Raw genomic sequence first — 19,168 nt, 5'->3', positions numbered from 1 at the left:
AAAAAAGTGCTCACATGTCGGATGAAGAGGTCGGCCAGTAGGTCGTGATTTTGAATGCATCGCTCCAACTCGACCAGGAAGAAACTAGAGAACGACATACGTTGAGTGTGTTGCATGCGTGTTGTGGTCGGGATTCTTCTTATTGTAGTTAATAGAACAGATCAAATGAGTTTGAAATCAAATTCTGTCGGAAGGATTTTTTTTGGGCGGGGGGGGGACACTGTAATATGTCTTCCTTAATAATCCGTTATTGTGTACTCACTCGCGATGCCAGTCGTAAATCTGCTGGATGTTGCCAAAAACAATCTTGTCTTTCCCCCTCATGTCCTCTGGGATCCCTCTGACATCCAACCTTGACATAAAGCCCTGTCGCACATTGGCATCAAGTACATCAATGGCTTCAATCAATTGTCAGTGTACACATTTGGCATCTGACCTCAACAATGACACCCAAGTCCTTCACGTAGTCCTTCTCAGATTGGATCATCTCGTTCACGACAAACCTACACATAGAGACACCCGATGTTAAGGTCGCCACGTCTCCGGTGCTGAAGTCATCCTTCTCTAGTCAGGCGTGTTTTGGTCTCACATGCGTCCTCTCATAGCTTTGTTTTGTTGCTCACTGTCCGACTCGTTGGAACTTTGGTCCGAATCCAGGGCCTGCGGAACAATGATAGTCGTATAATGAAAGAAACGCAGTGGAGCGCAAAAAAGGTGTCATTGTGTTACCGTGGTGTTGTTGGGATCTTTGATGATCTGCATGGGAGGTGGTAAAGGGGTGGCATTTTCTTCCTCTGGCTCCTCTTCTCCTCCACTTTGTCCCCCTTCCTCCTTCTTGGCCTTCTTTGCACAGAAAGCAACAAAGTCATCCGCTGTGTTTTTGTCCTCGATAGAAGCACTTGGATGTAGACTCTGAAAACTCTTGGTTGTTTGGATCTTTGTGTTGGGGGTCAGCCTACAGTGCCGTCTTGAGAATCAAGTTTGTTTTGTGAACACACTCCTTACTCGAAACACTCCAAGCTGTGCGTGTTTTGGATTTAGTTTGACAGTAAACCTATCAAGAGTTTTTATTTCCCTAGTTGGATCTGTCAAACTGAGTTGCATCACTTACAAGTTTGCACTAATTTTTTTGAATGTCAATTGCCAATATAAAGAATGGATGATATTTGTCTTCCTACCATTGTCGAGTTCCCCGTGAGGGGCATCGACACTTCCGCTCTGTTGTCCCGCCTCCTATTTCTAATTGGAGCTTTCTTCTGTCCATCTGCTTTTCCTTGACTCAGCCTCCGAACTGGACTGGTCAACCAGCGCTGTGATGACACACACACACACACACACACACACACACACACACACACACACACACACACACACACACACACACACACACACACACACACACACACACACACACACACACACACACACACACACACACACACACACACACACACACACACGTTACCATCAGATTAGTCAATATTTATGCTATAATAAATGGAACTCCCTAAAACCATGATGTTACTATTTTGAAATCCAATAGAATTTGTTAGCCACTTAGTTTTTGGGGTCATGTAAGATGATTTTGAAATTATATCAATGTTTTGGGGAACATAGTTAGGGGTTTATTAGTCTAGGCAAATATATACATTTTTATGTGGCACATAAATTATGATAAGGATTATTGCTATTCATGCTAGCGAGTTCGAATCAAGCACGTAATTGTATAAATCTAAGTGTTGGTGGACTTACTGCATGTCTGATCTCAAGTCCTCATTACCTTCAAGGTGTTTCCTGTCCCTGAGCCACTACGTTTTGGTGCTGGGGAACTGGCAGCGGCCCCTGGAGTCCCAGCCACATTGGAGACCACAGTGGATGTCCCACCTGTCAAGGTAAGGTCAAGTCATAATGATGAGTCTCATATTGTCAAGTCACAAGTTATTGTGGCAAAAATCCAGCAGGTCAGTTGGTGACCAAATCAAGTCATCTCATTTATTGACCTATTTTAAATAGGCCAGTCTCCATAAAACAAAACTTCAGATTTTCAAACGTAGACAGGCAAGACTTTTCAAGTCATGTAGTTCAGAGTCACATGAATACAATGTCAAGTTGAATCTTTGGGAAGTTTCAGACAAGCAAGTCCCAAATCCTAAAAGGGCCACATATGACCGACTCAAGTCGAGTTCCCCCCCACTGCTGGTCACTAAGGAGCAGTTCATTTTCTAGTGTTTCTTACTTTGAGTGGGTTGAGTGTGCAGCACAGCTGTCTCAGGGGTTAATGGTCCAGAATCTGCTGAGCCAAACACAAAAAGACAAACACATTTAATGTGGAAAGAGTGCCGAAAAAAGAATTTACAAGAAATGTTTCTTTGTTCATCTATATCGGTGCCAGCGACATATACAGTAGTGGCATGCAGGCGGAACAGTCACAGTAAATGCTTTCTCAGTAGATGCCTGAAGGTACGATCTAATCTCAAAAATGAGAACATCCCACCCATTTTTTTGAACGACACTAAAGAAATGGCACGAGTAATTACAGTAGTCAGTGTACAGTTTGAACAGCAGTGTAAATTTACTACAACGCTCAGTGAAAACATCTAATTGGGCTCAATCAGACATTTTCCTTTCGTGGTGTCACGTCACTCGTTAGTATCTCAGGTCTAATTAGGGTGCAGGTGTGTTAAATTTAATGGCGTCACTTTCACATGGAAGTTCAATGTACAGTGTACTGTAGAGCCTGGATCCAAATGGACCGAGTGACACATTTTCATGCATCAGGTGTGTCACGTTGATAGGAAGAAACCTGAGTGTCCAGTTTAACACGTCTGAAACATTCCTGCTCGCTTTGCTGTCAATGTTTAACCACCTCTCCCACACAACACTTCGATACCGAACCCACCTTGTCCGTCCTCGCACGTAATCCAGCCCCAAACGACAGAACAATCCCAGCATGCACTTCTGCCACGCCACATATTTTAGTGCGCATCCATGCGGACAAAGCAAACGCCAGGGTGACCCCACAGAGAAGCGACACGCTTGTTATGAACAGTCAACCCAAGTCCAAAGGAGTACCGGTCAGGGGGCGGGGCTTATCCAAAGAGGCGGGGTTTTTGAGGAGCTTGTGATAGGTTCCGATTAGTTGTTTAGTAACAACTAGGGAACCAAAGAGCTTTAAAATGGATTAAAAAATCCATATATAAAAAATATATATATATGTTCTAGTTGTTCTAGTCTAGTCTTGTTCAAAGACTATTTTTGAAAAAGGAACTTTTTTATTGTCTTTAAATTCCAATAGTAACAATAAAAAAAATGTGGCTCCCGGGGTGACAACAGTTGAGAACCACTGATTGAGAGGACTTGACCGGACAGGGAAGGACCTAAATACATACTGTGTTGACCAGAATGCCTCAACAGGAAGTCAAGCCGACAGCAGATAAAGGAAATAGATATGGGGGTAGGAGAATCCGGGTTCCTGAAGACACTCACCCTTCCCAGAGTTTGTCAGCGAGGATGAATTGGAGGGACTGAAGGAGGTGGTGGTAATACAGGAGGGGGCGTTGCCTGAGGAGGCGGGGGACGCCGGGACCAGTGTTTCCATGTCGGCAGCACTGTGCGAGTGTGACAGGCAGAGAGCGCTCATCGGCAACAAGCCCTCCTGTTGGGAATACGCACAACAATCGACAAATGGTCATTTTTGCCGTGTGCATTCTGTGCGCCATTTGCTGGGACCGCCACAAATGCGTCTGAGCCTTTTACCTGTTGAGGACTTTGATCGGTGGTTCTGACAAGACACCAGCCGGGTCGCTCTGCTGAGCGTTCCACCAGCTCCACAGTCTGACCGCAGCGGACACTGAGCTCTCCGGGCAAACCAGAGGAGAAATCCAGCAACACCACCACTAACTCGCAGCCTCCCGACAGCTGGATGCAGGTACACAAATATGAAGGTGGGTGATTGCAATTGCAGTTTGTACAGAATCTGAACTGTCCTTCAAAAATGAGAGAAAAACAGTGGTGGCAAGTTGTTGTATTTTGCTAAAGACTTTTGTAAACTACGCTAAAATGTAATCTCTCAGATTCTTCTGGTTGCAGAATTATACATAAATATAATATACATAGAGAAGGAATGGAAAGAAGACTATATTAGTCATTGTTCACTGAGGATAAAGAATATATGTGCTGTGAGTGTGGTCATATTATCTGTCTCCATGTGCTGCTGCACCATTTGTATTCAAATATACAAAAGCGCTACATTGCTACCACAGAGAGGCTATTTGTGAGCCTGTGTATGGCATTTCCTATGATGTGTTAGCGTCAAGTTAGTTGACTGAAAGACTGAGCTATTTTCTTTTTTCAAATACATAGTTTGTAGTTCTCTTTGTTTTATATTCAGTTTGACATTAATCTTCAACTGGGAATGCATTTAAAGAGCTTGACGTCTCTTTTTTTGAAGAGTTCACAATGCACCACACCGCTGCTTGTTGTGAAGTTCATTATGCAGTCGCACTGTATCCCGGAATTTTGCTCGCAAGTCAAAGCAAAAAGAGTCACTCATCTTCTAACACTTTTGCTTCGAGATGAGCCGTGAGATTATTCTAATGTAAAACATGTGCCTTGGCTCAATAAAGCCTGGGAAACACTGTCATATTGTTTGTAGTGCTTGCCCCGCCCACCAAACACGTCCTTACTTGGTCCATGGCAAAATTGACCTGCATGAAATTGGTCACTGGTAATTGAAGAAAAAAAAAAATAAGGCTTGGGACCACTGATCCACAAGTGAAGTACAAATTCAGAATCTGGCTGGCATTATGTCAAAGGAGAAAATTGTCAGCAATAATGAGCCTGTTTAAAAACTAATACTACAACTAATAGGCAAAAGATTTGATGTAAGCTGAAATAAGCTCACTGTCACAGAAAGAAATAAACCTACCTCTCAACGACGTGAAGTTTTCTCAAACAGTGAGACCACGAAGGGAGGAAACCCCCTCACACACAAACATATACAGGCGCACACACACATGTATGCACACACCCAGCTGCAGCAGCGGTGAGGTCATTCCACGCACGCCTCTCGCTCAATGTTTGTGAGTGAGCAATACCTTGTCGCTGTCTGCAGTGTTTTGGGATGTTCGGGAGGCGATGGAGACAGTGTCGGGCTGACTGCTGGCGTCACCCAAGCTGTCGGCGTCCTCGCTGGTCTCTCTGTTAAACGGGAACCGCAAAAATGTGTTCAATCAGAAGTTCTCAGAGGGTAGAAAGCAGACTCCCTGTTTATTTGAACTATTTTGGAATGGGTAAACTGGTCTCTTAGCTAAGCTAAGCTTTAAAAAGTCAGCCAGGCTTCTGTTTAAAGTGTAGTGTGCCGCTTTTTCAAATGATTTACTAGGTGAATTTTCACTTTAGCTTAGGTAGCATGGATTCTGAATTGATGATTACTACTTGTGAATGCGCCAAATTGTTACTGGAGATTTGCATACTGATCAATTAATTGAGGTCAACATGGACTGCCTGTCAAATGCATGCTGACCTGCGTGTGATGCTGCGTTGTCGCCCAAGAGTCAGATTGGGGGTTTTCGGAAGGGGGATGGGTTCCCTAAGAGCACCCCGCAGGTGACCTCGCCTCTCCTGGATCACCTGGCGAATGCTGCGGACCCATTCCTGCTTCAGCTCCAAGGACGAAGCCTAGCAGAAAAGGGCGTGACAGGTTGAAGCACACCGAAACACAGCGCCATTGAAAAACCCCAACCAAAACACTGAACGTTTACCTTCAGAACCGTCTTGTTGTCCGAAGTTGGCGTCCTTCCAACCCAAAGTGCAAATTTACACGGATCCCCTTCAATGTGTTCAGTCACACCAAGTTCCGATGTCTGACGTGAAGCGAGAAAATAAGAGTCGTTAGCAGAAGTCCAGCTCTTAGGCTAACAAGCAAGTGTTACCCTCAAGCGGCTCTTGTAAAGATATTTGGTGCGTCCTGATGAATCTTTCATTTCCTTGCTGAAGATGAGTGAAAGCTCAAACAGGAAGAGGTGTCGGTCACGTCCCTTCCTGATGAGGGACTTTGGTTCCCAAACCAGAAAGGAGTCTTGCAGCAGGAGCTCACCTTGCACCTCAAGACCCTCTTCAAGACCTAATAATGACAAATGTCATTATTATTCCTTTACAAACTGGCCAATGAACTTGCAATCAATCCTTCTTTTGCCATTCTTATAACAAAATAGCTTTATATTCAAATTCAAATTCCCAAAATTGAACACTGATTACATTTCTCAGAGAATTGCAATCATTATTCCAGTCTACAGATCTTAGGAACATTGTTACCTTCTAGCATGCTAACATGCATAGCATCGTTAGCTCTTTTCGGCACGCTCAGCATGACGTCCAAGCCTTCTTTGATCTCACCCTTTCCTTCTTCGCAGCATGCTAACAATTCCTGCAAAAATGAAGGCGCGTCAATGAAGCCAATTGTCAGCTAAACCGTGTGTCGCCGGCTCACCTTCAACAGTAGTTGATACTTTGTGATCCTCTGAACGGGTTTGATGAGCGCTGACGAGATGGAGTTGGTGAGCCCGTGTCTCCTCTGGACCTCCTGCAAAATCAACCAGCTCGAGTGTAATAACCCTATCGGAAAGTCATACTGATGGATCTGGAGACCTGTTAGATGTTTTTTGTTTTTTGTTTTTTTTTAAAGACATTACCTCAAAGAAGCCAACACCATGCTGCTGGATCAGTAAGCTGGAGTCTGGCTTGTTCCTGCAATAGGTCACGTACATGTGGAACTTGTCAGCCTAAGAGGAGGAACACAAACGCACTTAAGCAGGGATGTCCAAACGCGATTCTCAAGGGCCGCTGTTCTGCATGTTTTACAGTAGACGTCACCCGATTCAAATGATCGGGATCGTTATGCAGCGATTTCCTTACAATTGCATGAAATTAATGGCAATGTTGTATTCTTCCAATTTCTATTTTCTAGTTCCTGATCGTAAAACGTCTACAAGAGGGTGGTCGATACTTGTATCATGAGTACAGATCCCTTCAAGTAAGGCTGGTATCGGTACTGATAGCTGGTGTCGATACTAATCCTGGATGAGGGAGACATGCAAAGCAGGCAGGACAGCTGCCCTCGAGGACTTAAAGGTGGGATGCGTGATCAAGAAATGTTGGACTATCAAAGTAAATTTTGTTACCCAGGTGACAAAACAATGTCCCACATCTTCTGGAAGTTGCTCGTAGTTTTCTAGCTCTTTCAGGAAAATACTAGAACAGACACCGCTGCATTATTGCACTCAACCACACACGGACACATTCTTTTGTGCTAATTTTTTTGTACCTGTTATGGAACTCGTAGATATCCTGGATGTTCCCGAACACCACATCATCCCTGTTGCTAAGACCAGATGGGACGTCTTCAGAGCCGCTCGTCATCTCCCACATGTATGTCTGGAACACGTCAGGTCATATGTTGCGCTCGTATTAGCACTGGCAAATACGTTGTTTTATGCTAGCTTAAAAAACTAACATTTTTACTTTTCAGAGTCTGTAGTACTTGTTTTCTTTTTTGACCTGTGTTTAATTGAATGAGTTGAATCAGACAATGTGAGTGCTTGGACAGGATTTGGATTTCGTAATACCTCAATGCATTCTTGAAGGTCTCTGACGTAGACTCTCTCCGTCTGCAGCAGTTCCGCCATGATGTATCTGCAGCCCGCAAGTGTCAGCGGACATTATGTACGACGGTATTTTTTTACGGCAAGTACCACATCAAAAAAGTACCACCATCATGACTGGCATTAAATTACAGTAGCATAAATTTTCATTTAATTTATTCCTAAAAATGTCATTTAATATTATTGCAAGCAAGATTAAATGTAACATTTTAAGTATAACTGCACTAACACTTAGTTACTCACTCTTTCTTGCGGGCTGAGCGTCTCTTCTCGTCGCTAACCTGGTGGCTGGGATCTGACAGATTGACTTCCGGGTCAGAGTCAGACAGACTGCTGGGAATTAGCTCGAGCTCCAAGTCCTTGTTGTCCTAATGGGAGGAGAAAACCCTTTTAATGTTCTTATAATGTCATCTATCCAGCCAACACGTCCCCTTTGGGGTTGCGAGTTTGCTAGAGGCTAATCTGAGCTGAATTTGGGCGAGAGGCAAAGTACACCCTTGACTGGTCGCCACCCAATCATATAGACATAATGATACATTATTTGGAGTAAATAGATCATAATTTTCAAACTAAGTCGGTAAAAGTGTAGAAATGCGGCCAAGTAGGTGTGAATCACTGCTGTAACCATTATGCAAGTGTTTCTTGGGTGATAACAGACAAACATTATTACAATGAAAATGCTTCTGACACGGATGGTACCTGTGAACAGCCTCCAAGCGCCGTCTCCAGCAGGTGGCGATACTGGCCCATCCTGACGGTGAAGTCCCGGTACCGTTTATCCACGGCGGAAACACACCGACGAAGCTCCAGGCGATGGGCGTGGCCTTTAGTCAGCATGCTCTCAGCCAATTGGATGAGCAAGTGAACTTTCTCCTGTGTGTGCTGAGGACATGACGGACGGAGTCGGAGATTGAATGCCATCATCGCAGAGGTGATTTACAAGACATGCACAAAGTTCCATATCACTTAGGTATACTGAAGGTATTTAATATTATGATCAGAGTAAAGGCGGTAAAAAGTTAAATACAACTGAACTGTGCCCAGGTAGTGATTCTCTCACATACCACTAGGGGAGCCCACATACCTGGGCAAGTATTAAACGTAAACATGTTCATATTGGCTCGATGCACACTCTTACCTTGGCCGAAACACAAAACTGCCGGTGCTGGTTCAGCAACTCCTGTGTTTCCGTTGCCGTTGCGCCCGGTGATGTGTGCGTGGCCAGGTAGTGGTCTCCAGTCTGTGCCAACCAATCCAGAGCCTGTCAAGTCCAGGAGAATTTTTCTTAAATAAATGACAAAGTCAAGTTCTTGCGAGATTTTTAAATCTTTTAACTTGTGTGCATTTTGGTTCACTTCAAAGTTATCAAACTTTGTTGTGGTAGAAAAAAATATTACGAGCAGAACAGTATGTGAGGATCATCAACATAATCAATGATGTTAAATACCTGCTGTGTGTGGTTCTGAAACATGACGTACTGCTGGCACTGGTCCAGTCGGCGCTTCTTTAATGTCCAAAAATGAAGAACTCTGTTTTCTCTTTGAAGCAACTCACTGAGAATACCTGCACACACATATACAGGCGAAGGATCAGCTCCTTGTTTTCTGTCTCTCCCTTACATCTTGAGTTGGGTTCACGTCACCTTTGACCTGTTGCTCTGGTACCCGTGAGTGCCCAGTCACCTCAGTGACCCCCGACACTGTGACATTGTGGCCCGAAATGTTGGCCATGGTGACGCTGTTGCGGTGGATGTATTTGAGGAAAACTTCCGCATTCCGTCTCGCGAGCGTGCAGGCCTGTTTCCATAGTAACAAGAAAGTAAAGTGAATCTTAGCTTACAATTGAAGTTTTGGGGCCCACATGAGAACTTGAGAAAGAATACAGCGGGATGAGAAAAGAATACAAATCGATTCTGAATGATTTTGTAGCTGGCTTGAAACAACACCTTGAGAAAAGCCTCCTTTTGCTCCATGTGTTTGCTAATGAGAGGCAGGAGATGCTCAGGCTGTCTGTCTCCGCCCCCGCACCAGTCCTCCTCCCTGCGGTACTCCTGCTCCAGACTCTCCAGCACACCGCATACCTGCATATTCAAGATTCAGGATTCACTCTCATACACACTACTGAAACACTTCCATTATTTCTGTCCGTTCTTCTGTAAATTTGCACAGCGGGGCTCGACAAAACTTGCAATAAGTACTTTTTTTTTTGTAAAAACTGGTAACTACGTTGAAAAAAAAAAAAAGAACAGATAACATGTCTGTGCAATTTCTTTGCTTTTGGCGACCATGCCTACATGTTTTATAAAAAAAAAAAAAAAAGTGTCCTGTCTCCCTCCTCCAAAAGGCAAGGCAAAAAATAGTCTATATTTCGTTAAATTAACAACATAACAAGGTCTGTTCAAATGGAATTAAATTAAGTGCATTTTAAAATTAAGATGATGTTTATTTTCATATAATATAATAATTAATAACTTAAATAATAGGGCCCCCCCCACAAAAAAGCAATGGCTCGCGATGCTGTTGTCTGAATGTTTTTTGGCCCCCGTCCAAAAGTAATTGCCGACCCCTGGCTTATGGTTTTTAGTTTGACACAAGAAAATGCGTTTGCCACAATTTGTTGATGATGATCCTTCGTTGACCTTCTGCACTTGATGTCCCCAAAATTTCAATCAATCAGTCAAAATTTCAGCCAAGATTCTAGTAAGGTGCATAGTAACATTAACCAAGTATTTGTACTTCATTACTTACCTCCACTGATATATTGGCAGGAGGTCAAAGATGCGCTTACCTGTTGCGAAGTTCGGTAGAAGGCAGCGGAAGCGTTGACAAGTTTGAGTCGGTCCTCGATCCGCAGCATGAGAGTTTGCCAGTGGAGCGCCACCGTCTGTGCACAGGACCTCACTGCATCTGGATCATAATGGCCTGACCTAGATAAGGGGTCGAGTTTTGGATGAAGTAAACATACACGTGGCACAACCCAAAGATATGACTGATCAAATCAGAAAGCAGCAAATATTTATCATATTCATACGAGTGGCACCAAGGAATTGGTGGCAATGAAGGAAGGCAACAGTGCAAAGTGATGCTAGATCTTCATCGTCAGACTCTTATGCATAACAGAAAAGATTTAGTAATTCACCGTACGTGTGCGGACTAACCTGACTAGCAGTTCTGCTCTTTGCTGTAGAGCCAGAGCCACCTGGTGGGTCCTCTGCAGAGAGTCAGCATGGAGGAGAGCCTGGACATAACACATGTTAGATGTTCCCCCAGTGGAGATGCTTCGTCTTCAGTTGTATGCGTGTGTGTGTGTAGTAACCTCTATGGCCTGTTGGAGGCGCTCATGTTCCCTCTGCAGCTGCTCAGCTTCTGACAAACAGCTGGAGTTGAGCATGCAAGATGACAACATGACCTCACCCTCCGTGATCCAACCCAGCACCTGACCAATGCACATGAATCAGAAGCAAAATGTGTGTCGATTGCGCAATCGGCCCGCAGATGTGCACGTGTGACCCATTTTGGTCTGCCAGCGTGTGTGTGTGTGTGTTACCTGTTTGACCTGGTTCTGCAGGTGTCGAAGCTGCAGGTTCTGTTCAAGGTGTGTGTGAGTGTGATCTGCAATCTGCTGCAGTTCCTTCTGTTTGTCCAGCATCAGGCGTTGCAGCTCCTCCACCTGAGAAGAGAGATCGGCCTCCACCTCTGACAGCTCAATTCCTGAGACACACAAATGCACGCACGCACACACACACACAGAAACACGTGCGCGTGTCAGAAAATAGATGGAATCAATGAAATTCAAGCACATTACAGTAAATGTGCAATCTCCAATCATTTGCTTAATGTGCGTGTGTGTTTGTGTGCGTGTGTGCGTGTATCCATGACAAAGTCAATGAGCCGGTTTCCATGGGGACCAGCTGAGTGCAGTTTCCATGGCGACCACATCCCCCTTTCTCCCTCCCCTATTATCCTCCTCTGCCCCCCCACCCCACCCTTAAATCATCTGTATGTTACCGAAGCAGGCAGACTTACATCAGGCCACTCGATATTGCTGTATCATATTCTAATCTAGCCCATTTTCTTCCATATACAGTAGCCTCCATAATGGTACGACTGTTAATGGTGTCAAATGGATGAATTACTGCATCAGTGTCTGCAGGCAAACCTTAAATCTCACCCTCACCTCAGTAACTAACCTGTGTCACCCTCAAAGTGACACCACACAAGTGAAGCCTGCAATTTTGACAAACATCCATTCATTTTCTTCTCCTTATCTGGGTGCAGCAATTGAGGCCGGAAATCCCAGACTTCGCTTGCAGTTCTACCAGGGGGAGAACACTGAGGTATTTCCAGCTGTGAGACAAAGTCCCGGCTCCTGCCATAAATCTGCGCCAAGGTGGAGACGCAGTTGGTACATCCTCGCCTTTCTAACTGAAAACCAAGGCCTCCCATTTAGTGGACCTGTTTCTAATTCCCGTGGCATCACACGAAGGTGAGTAAATCCCGATCACTGAAGGTCACACGCAAAGTACCACCTTGCAAAGTCCACAAGACCTTAGGTAGCACGCGAAGTCCTGGAGTAACACATGACCGAAAACCCTTTTGAGTTTCCACTCCAGGCACTTTCATGCTACGCTAAATGTTAAATGGACTGTATTTATATAGCGCTTTATCTACATGGTATGGTGCCCAAAGCAATGCCTCAAATTCCCTCATTCAGTTGTATAGCTGTGGTTCAAATTATGCTAAAATGATTACCAACATTGTCTAATAAGATTAATAAAAAATAAGTTGCCGCTGTCAGGTGTTGCCATAGCAATTCACTCACATGATATGTTTGACACAGTTTTTGTTGCCCTTCACAATGCAACACAGCCATTTATATCTCAGCTTGGGACCTTTTTTGAGACGTTACGATTTATTCACTCCGACCAGCATTTGAAGCCAAAACTCTATATTCGAGGTCAGCAATAATAACCCAATGAGCCATCCAGCCATTCAATTTAGTACCCAACCAAAATGGGAAACTAAATTCTTCAGCGCGCCCAAATTCAATCTTCAACCCAATCTGCAGGGTCAAAATAATCAACTCAACCTTGGGTAGAAGGAACCAAATCTCAGACAAGGAAAAGCACCCGACAATTTTAGTGCGTAATCCGTTGAAGAGCAACATTTTCTAATCATCCAAATGTGGCCGATTTCATCAGAAGCTGCAAAGATTCTATCCATCCTTCATCATAGCTCCAAGGTAACATAACTTTTTGAGCAAGTGAGTTCTTAAAACCTACTAAGAACCTCTGGATGAATCAATCAGCCAGATTCCTCGGTCCGTTTTGTTCTCTCTATTTCTCAAAAGATTACAGCTTGTGTTTGGTCTGCAGCCGCGTGACTGACCTGTTGACTTGACCTCGGTGATATACTGCTGAAGGTCGTGACCCTGCTGGACCACCTCATAGGTCATATTGTTCACAGCAAGCCTCCGTTCCATGTGCCTGAAGATCAATCAATCAATCCAAGACTGGAATATCAGTCTCAAGCAGACATGTTTTTCTCTTTAACATGACAACTTAGTGTCCACCTGTGAATGCGTTGCTGTGCTAATGTAAGTGCCTCTGGGCTAGCTTCGGCTAGCCGCGACGGCCCGAGTGCTTGCTTGTCTTGGTTTGCGTCAGATAGCCGCTTCTCAGCAGAAAGGTCCTGGGATTGTTTCTGGAGCTCCTGCTTCCAAGCATCCATCTCGCCGGTTACCTTGGTAACAGCGCATGCACCTTAAAGGATCACTGGCAGCTTTGAAGGGCATTTTGGAATGTCACAAAATTTACCTCCAGTATGCACTGTTGCAGGATACGCAGCTGCAGGTAAACATCCAATCGGATCTTCCTCTGATGGAAAACATCCTCCAATTGAACATGGAACTCCTCCAGTTGCTGTAGCACCGACTCTACGTGGGCCACAGAGCTGCCCTGGGGCCTAAAACAAATGCACACTACATTAACTTTGTAATCCACCTTAAGCAGTCACTTTCATGCACTGAGCTGAAAACAATTCAACACAAGTACTAAACAAACACATGACTAAGAACACTTCATTGAACCCAGCCATCTTATCGAGGGAATTAGGTGGTCCAACCATGCAGCAATGGGGACGCCACTCGAATGCATCCAGACTCTCTACCTGAGTTGCAGGATGAGGTCTTCCCCTTCTCTGATGACACTCATCGCAGCCTCCTGCGGGTCGGGGTTAGAAGCCGGGTTAATGTGATGGTTAGAAGTCGGGGTCAGAGGTGGAAGCGATGTCGGGCTTTTGTGAGAGGGTTAGTGATTAGGTGTGAGATCAGACACACAGTAAGCCATCACCTGTGTGTTGGCCTGCTGCTGTTGTTGCTGACTCATCAGCGTCTGCAGAGCTTCCACCGATTCAGAACCCATGCAGAGGTCAGCCGAGAGCTGCTTCTGGAGTCCTTCCATCCACGACGACAGCTGTGCGTGGGATTGGTGTGGAGATCAGGATTTGGATTTTGTCAGTGGCATCCTGAAGACGCTACCTCTTTGGTGTGTGTGTAGAAGGACACAGCCAAGTCGAGCAGCATCTTCCTTTGTTCCACCTTCTGAATGAACGCCTGCAGAAGAAAGACACACAGTATGTCACCTGTTTATCTCTCCAGATCAATAATCTTATGCAATTCCTTTGAGTTACACATGGAAGTCAAGTCCCTTTATATTCTGTACAATTTGTTCCTTGTCTAATTACGGCATTCCGATTAATCTCGTGTTTGCGAAGTACATATGTCATAAGATGTTCATGTCCAGGAGCCGGTGGGTCACCTGCATGCGGAGCTCCAAGTCTCGAGCCGCCTGGTAGATCTCTTCTTCCTCGCACTCACCGGACTGAGCCAGTTGGTCAGCTGCTTCCAGAAGCTTCTCTGCGTTGGTGTAAGTGTTCTAATGCAAATTACATGTGGACAGTGAGCAAGTCACACATATGTAATGGCAACTATGACAATAGTGAGAGTTGCACTCACCTGAGCCACTTGCTGGAAGTCATCGTGACGTTTCTGAAGCGCTCGTGCTCGATGTAGAGTCTTCCCGACACCGCTGTGTTTGTTGAGGAAAACCTCGCCGTGCTGCTCCACCCAGTCCAACACCTACCACAGTTTGAAGGGAGATACGGACAGATAGATATCGTGAGACAAAAAGGATTTCAAACCAGGAAATAGACAGGTCCCATCATTTCAGTTAACGCCCGCATTGCACCTGTCTGACATCTTGTTGAAACACACAGAGCTGAAGGCGCTGGTGGAGACGGAGCTTGCGGTGTTGCCACGCATTCTCCAGGTCATGGTGAGCCTGAAAGAGAGTTCAGTTAATCAACACCTGTCCATCTCTTCAGGAATAGCGAGAGGCCGAGTGAGCTGTACCTGCATGACCTGGTGCAGAACTCCCATGATGCCGTGTGTGGTGGCAGTCAAGTCCGGTTTAGATGACGAATCATTGTTGTCAGTCACCGTGCTCCGATTTAGGACGTCCAGCAAGGCTTTGCCGCTCTCGCTCACCTACACATAAAAAGGTGAGCAGAAAAACAAACACATGTCCAGACGGACACACTGACAAATATGGTCTGTCACCTGGGTATAGTTGGCAGAGATCTCCTCATTCAGCTCCTGGTGTTTTTTTACAGCTTCCTCGAGCTCAGTTGTCGCCAATGGCAGCGATGCCTCGACATAGTTCTGAAGCCACTCCTCCGTTTTGTGGAGGAACTGCATACAACCAGGTGGGAGGACAGAAAAGAAAAGCTATGAAGGTGAACAGTAATCTCCCGCTTATTCGCAGTTCGCTCTTTACAAACATACTTAAGAGGTTTTTTTTTTCTGTGGAACCTATCCTTAGCTATTTGCTATTCTATAATGCTCTAAAATACCACAAAATGGAATCAAAGCCCTGGTTCCCAAGAGAGTTACACATCTATTTAAAGCAACCACGTGGCTTTGACTGAGGAACATTTGCTTAGCTTGATGCTAAAAAAAATATTTAAAACAGAAGTACTATTCTTCTTTGCATCATACTGCCTCCCGGTGGCCAAGCTTAGCACACCAGAAGGAGCAGCACAATGAAATATTTTTTTTGGTCACGCACACATTCAGTGAAGGACTACTGACCTGCTCTGCGCCTTGGTGGAAGCCAGTTGCCATGGCTAAAGTGTTGCTACGCTCTTCAAGAGCTGTGGTCAACAGCTTCCAGGCTTCTTGTAGCTGTGAGGACACCGTGGCAATTCTCTCTGCCCCAAAATGACCAGCCTCTGCAAGCCTAGCTGCCACGGTCACAACACTGTCCACATTTACACTACCGTTCTATACACACACACACACACACACACACACACGGAAAACGACATTAGCAAAAGGGTGCGACAGTCAAAGACAAATGCTGAGTGACTTCACATACCATCACATTGGAGGTGAAGTGCTGATGTTGCGATTGCAGGTCAACGGCATGCTGATGGTTCTGGCCGACTTCCACCAGAGTCTGCATGAACAACTCCTTACTGTGGGCGATCCACTCCGACATCTGTGGAGGGCAAGATTTGACGTGATTCACGGTTCATGATTTGTGGACGCTCCGGCTCACCTTGTTGGCGTCCTGCTCAAAGAGGTGTAACTGCAACGCCTGGTCCAGGTGGAGTTTCCTGTCGCTCCAACTCTGCAGCAAGTGACTGCGAGCCACTTGCAGACGGTCTAGTAGAGAAGAGACCTTTGGCGCCACGCTCTGGAAGTCAGCCCCGCCCGACAGCCAACTGCCGTGGCTCCCGCCGACGCTCTCGTTGGAGGTGTCGCCGTGGGAGGGGCCCACGCGCATGCGCTGGAGCAAGCTCTTCCCCTCTCGATCGAGGGCGTCAACCGGCGCTGTGGCGACGGTGTTTCGGAGACGATTGTGTTCTTCGAGTATTCTGGAGGTAAGAAAGGGTTACCGTCAGCAATCAATGAAGTCGCAGTAGCTTCTGATGCTCTTGCTGAAACGTTCCCGCCACCCTGTCTTTGTCCTTTTGACACATACTGGCGAGCTTTAGACAGCTAATCAATAAGTGAGACCCTCACTTGCGGGATTCATCCACATCCTGCGGTTCTGGTAAGCTGTTCAGGCCGACTTCCAGCTGATCCAATTGGTTCAACAGTTGTGTGGCGGCCCCTGAAAACTCCTCCAGACCCAAACGTAGCTCGGTCCACTCCACGTGATCATACTCCAACGAGCCACCGAGGTCAGATGTTAACTGAGAAGGGTCAACCAACCGGGACAGACCTTCGACGGACACTAGACTGGTCTGAAGAAATAATAGTGGATTCGGAACATGCTTTAGTAAGAATGGATTTACATTAGTAGAGGTTGTGAGTAAAAAATATATATATATTCTTGGAACTTAATGGCATTAGTACTAATTTAGAAAAGTATAGTACCTCAAAGCTGAGCTTGGCACTGCCCAAATTGGTCTTGTGTTTCTGCCAAAAGGTATCAGGCTTGATTAGCAGTGCCGTATGGATGTTGGAGGAAAAGGATTCCTGCAGAGTACGTAACACCGGCTTCACGCTGTCCCACTTACTACCACGCATGTCCACTACCACCGTGAACCCTCGTGCACGCACGTCCTCACTGAGACAGAGAGAGAGAGAGAGAGAGACGGTCAACAGGGACGGACGGACAGACATGCAGGTAGGTGTGAAGACAAACAAGCACACCTAGGTATGGTTGACAGGTACGTAACCAGTCGACTCAGATCTTCCTGTTTTATTCGTTCATGGTTGGTCCTGGCTGGGAAGGTCAGGATCGGTCCTCCTCGTTTGTCTCGCCCACCTGGACATTTAAACCGGGTCAAGATCAGGACGAAACCAGAATGTCACCGTGCTCTCGGAGTGAACGTTACCTGACACAAAGGCCACTTTCTCTCTGAGCACTGTCAGCACGTCGACTGCTCGGACACACTCTGCTTTACCGGACCCTGCAAACCCGAGACATATTGTTAGCGGCTCTGCAGACGTTCGAGAACTAAACGCCTCTTTGCCCTGGTCCATTCTGGGGCTCTGTGGCTGACATTAGAGCAGTCCAACTTGATTATCAGTGTGGGAGCTTGACTAAGTGACTCATCACGAATGAGGTTTGCAGCATGGATGCTTCTTTGAGGCACAAGCATCAAAACACTCAATTAGCAACCTGAGTGATCCATCAATTGTCAGCTTGCGCAGGAGACAGCAGATCAGTGAGGGATGCACGCACACAAACACGCAAACTCAGTGACGATCCCAAAATAACTGTGTTGTGGAGGGCTTCAGAGAAAGTTGCTCTAACTGTCAGGAGTCATTAGCCTGATTACACAACCATCATGAAAATGTCTCACGCTGACTTGGATGTGGCCGTTAGCTGCTTGAATAGTCATCCATCCATTTTCCATTCCGCTTGTTCTCGTTAGGGTCATCATGGGTGAACTGAGCATGGCTCGGGCGACTTTGGGTGAGAGGTGGTATATACACCTTTCGTAGAAAACACAACCATTCACACTCACATTCGCACGTCGTAATGGACATGTATGATTTGAAACGTGGGAGGAAGATTGAGAATATGGAAAAAAAAAAACATGCAAAAGGAGAGCATGCAAACTCCACACAGGGAGGGCAGAGCTTGTATTGAAGCCCCCCAACCACAGTACTGTGACTCTTATGAGCTCACCACTTGCCATCACTGCTTTGACAAAATGATACTAGCAAACATTCCACATCCAAGGTTCCTCTCAAATGTGATGATCAGAACCATCCCCATGAAGATCAATGAAGGAGTCCCCATTACATCACCCCAAAGTCGTTTGCAGTTGCTATAATACGATATGTAAGACGAGTAGCCAATCAGAGAGCAGCACTCCCATTGGCTTTGGAGTAGAAAAACTCGTAAATGGACATGTGACCAAATACCTATAGCATCGACTGCACGGTGCTCTCTGAGCGTGGCCCACACACACGCGCGTGCACATCGTCCAAGTCAATGGGGGTATGTGAAGGCATCATGGCGATAAAGCAGTTCGCGCGCACGCTCACACGCCCTACCTGCCGTCGCCAGGCCGTCCGGGCCCGTTTCTCCTGCTCCATCCACCGTATTCATCCTCCTGCCTACTCCTGCTCCTCCTCCACCTCCTCCCCGTCCTCGGGCTCGCTCCTCTGTAATGTATCGTTGGTTGCCTCCTCCCCTGCCTACCCGTCCATACCGGCGGCTTCACATCAAATAGGGCTCCCGAACTAAGCTAATATTAGTCCGCCGTAAGGGACGGATGCGTTCTCCTCCTCCCGGTAACGATCAGTGTTGGTCAGTGATGGTGCATCCTCCACGTTCAGTCTCAACAGTCCTCTTCCTTTCTGATGATGATGGTGATGCTCGTTACGGCGACGCCGCCGCCGCACGGCACTGCATCTCACGTTTCATCGTAAATGCTCGCGTTACCGTTACCCTATGCACGCACCATCACACGAACCGGTTTCGA

At 46.0% G+C, this 19,168-nt stretch overlaps 1 protein-coding gene and 2 long non-coding RNA genes across 5 annotated transcripts in view; 2 read left to right on the top strand and 1 right to left on the bottom strand.

Annotated features, from left to right (window-relative positions):
- Window positions 1-19,168, bottom strand: part of LOC147062198 (kalirin-like) — a 24,522-nt gene extending 5,354 nt beyond the window's left edge. Inside the window, exons 1-49 of one of the 3 annotated variants that reach the window (XM_085907049.1) lie at window positions 18,738-19,168; window positions 17,567-17,641; window positions 17,382-17,496; window positions 17,103-17,295; window positions 16,746-16,969; window positions 16,279-16,597; window positions 16,096-16,218; window positions 15,810-16,001; window positions 15,279-15,410; window positions 15,072-15,206; window positions 14,908-15,000; window positions 14,676-14,798; window positions 14,479-14,595; window positions 14,199-14,273; window positions 14,011-14,133; window positions 13,829-13,881; window positions 13,477-13,624; window positions 13,233-13,402; window positions 13,049-13,146; window positions 11,208-11,371; window positions 10,977-11,096; window positions 10,819-10,898; window positions 10,449-10,587; window positions 9,607-9,741; window positions 9,304-9,457; window positions 9,109-9,224; window positions 8,800-8,922; window positions 8,361-8,543; window positions 7,905-8,029; window positions 7,626-7,692; window positions 7,325-7,434; window positions 7,182-7,251; window positions 6,693-6,782; window positions 6,491-6,583; window positions 6,316-6,427; window positions 5,934-6,124; window positions 5,763-5,864; window positions 5,525-5,679; window positions 5,097-5,199; window positions 3,757-3,918; window positions 3,487-3,655; window positions 2,237-2,293; window positions 1,781-1,884; window positions 1,179-1,310; window positions 730-843; window positions 590-660; window positions 437-503; window positions 263-366; window positions 15-84 (exon numbers count right to left, since the gene is read on the bottom strand). In XM_085907049.1, the coding sequence (XP_085763175.1) occupies window positions 15-84; window positions 263-366; window positions 437-503; window positions 590-660; window positions 730-843; window positions 1,179-1,310; window positions 1,781-1,884; window positions 2,237-2,293; window positions 3,487-3,655; window positions 3,757-3,918; window positions 5,097-5,199; window positions 5,525-5,679; window positions 5,763-5,864; window positions 5,934-6,124; window positions 6,316-6,427; window positions 6,491-6,583; window positions 6,693-6,782; window positions 7,182-7,251; window positions 7,325-7,434; window positions 7,626-7,692; window positions 7,905-8,029; window positions 8,361-8,543; window positions 8,800-8,922; window positions 9,109-9,224; window positions 9,304-9,457; window positions 9,607-9,741; window positions 10,449-10,587; window positions 10,819-10,898; window positions 10,977-11,096; window positions 11,208-11,371; window positions 13,049-13,146; window positions 13,233-13,402; window positions 13,477-13,624; window positions 13,829-13,881; window positions 14,011-14,133; window positions 14,199-14,273; window positions 14,479-14,595; window positions 14,676-14,798; window positions 14,908-15,000; window positions 15,072-15,206; window positions 15,279-15,410; window positions 15,810-16,001; window positions 16,096-16,218; window positions 16,279-16,597; window positions 16,746-16,969; window positions 17,103-17,295; window positions 17,382-17,496; window positions 17,567-17,641; window positions 18,738-18,792 (6,045 nt within the window). In that variant the 5' untranslated portion in view covers window positions 18,793-19,168. The remainder of the gene's footprint in view (window positions 1-14; window positions 85-262; window positions 367-436; window positions 504-589; window positions 661-729; window positions 844-1,178; window positions 1,311-1,780; window positions 1,885-2,236; window positions 2,294-3,486; window positions 3,656-3,756; window positions 3,919-5,096; window positions 5,200-5,524; window positions 5,680-5,762; window positions 5,865-5,933; window positions 6,125-6,315; window positions 6,428-6,490; window positions 6,584-6,692; window positions 6,783-7,181; window positions 7,252-7,324; window positions 7,435-7,625; window positions 7,693-7,904; window positions 8,030-8,360; window positions 8,544-8,799; window positions 8,923-9,108; window positions 9,225-9,303; window positions 9,458-9,606; window positions 9,742-10,448; window positions 10,588-10,818; window positions 10,899-10,976; window positions 11,097-11,207; window positions 11,372-13,048; window positions 13,147-13,232; window positions 13,403-13,476; window positions 13,625-13,828; window positions 13,882-14,010; window positions 14,134-14,198; window positions 14,274-14,478; window positions 14,596-14,675; window positions 14,799-14,907; window positions 15,001-15,071; window positions 15,207-15,278; window positions 15,411-15,809; window positions 16,002-16,095; window positions 16,219-16,278; window positions 16,598-16,745; window positions 16,970-17,102; window positions 17,296-17,381; window positions 17,497-17,566; window positions 17,642-18,737) is intronic. The other 2 variants (XM_085907069.1, XM_085907059.1) reach the window with 2 other exon arrangements.
- On the top strand, window positions 6,679-12,239 carry LOC147062200 (uncharacterized). Its single transcript, XR_015065617.1, has 4 exons — window positions 6,679-7,131; window positions 7,343-7,428; window positions 7,674-8,592; window positions 9,651-12,239. It is a non-coding gene; the product is annotated as an uncharacterized LOC147062200 (long non-coding RNA).
- On the top strand, window positions 13,566-15,456 carry LOC147062199 (uncharacterized). The gene is made up of 4 exons (XR_015065620.1): window positions 13,566-14,293; window positions 14,464-14,586; window positions 15,044-15,220; window positions 15,332-15,456. It is a non-coding gene; the product is annotated as an uncharacterized LOC147062199 (long non-coding RNA).

Source organism: Syngnathus leptorhynchus, chromosome 1 (genome assembly GCF_054491065.1).
Source record: "Syngnathus leptorhynchus isolate UIUO chromosome 1, UIUO_Slep, whole genome shotgun sequence".
NCBI lineage: Eukaryota > Metazoa > Chordata > Actinopteri > Syngnathiformes > Syngnathidae > Syngnathus > Syngnathus leptorhynchus.
The sequence above is the reverse complement of the archived record's forward strand: the minus strand, read 5'-3'. Positions and strand labels throughout refer to the sequence as shown.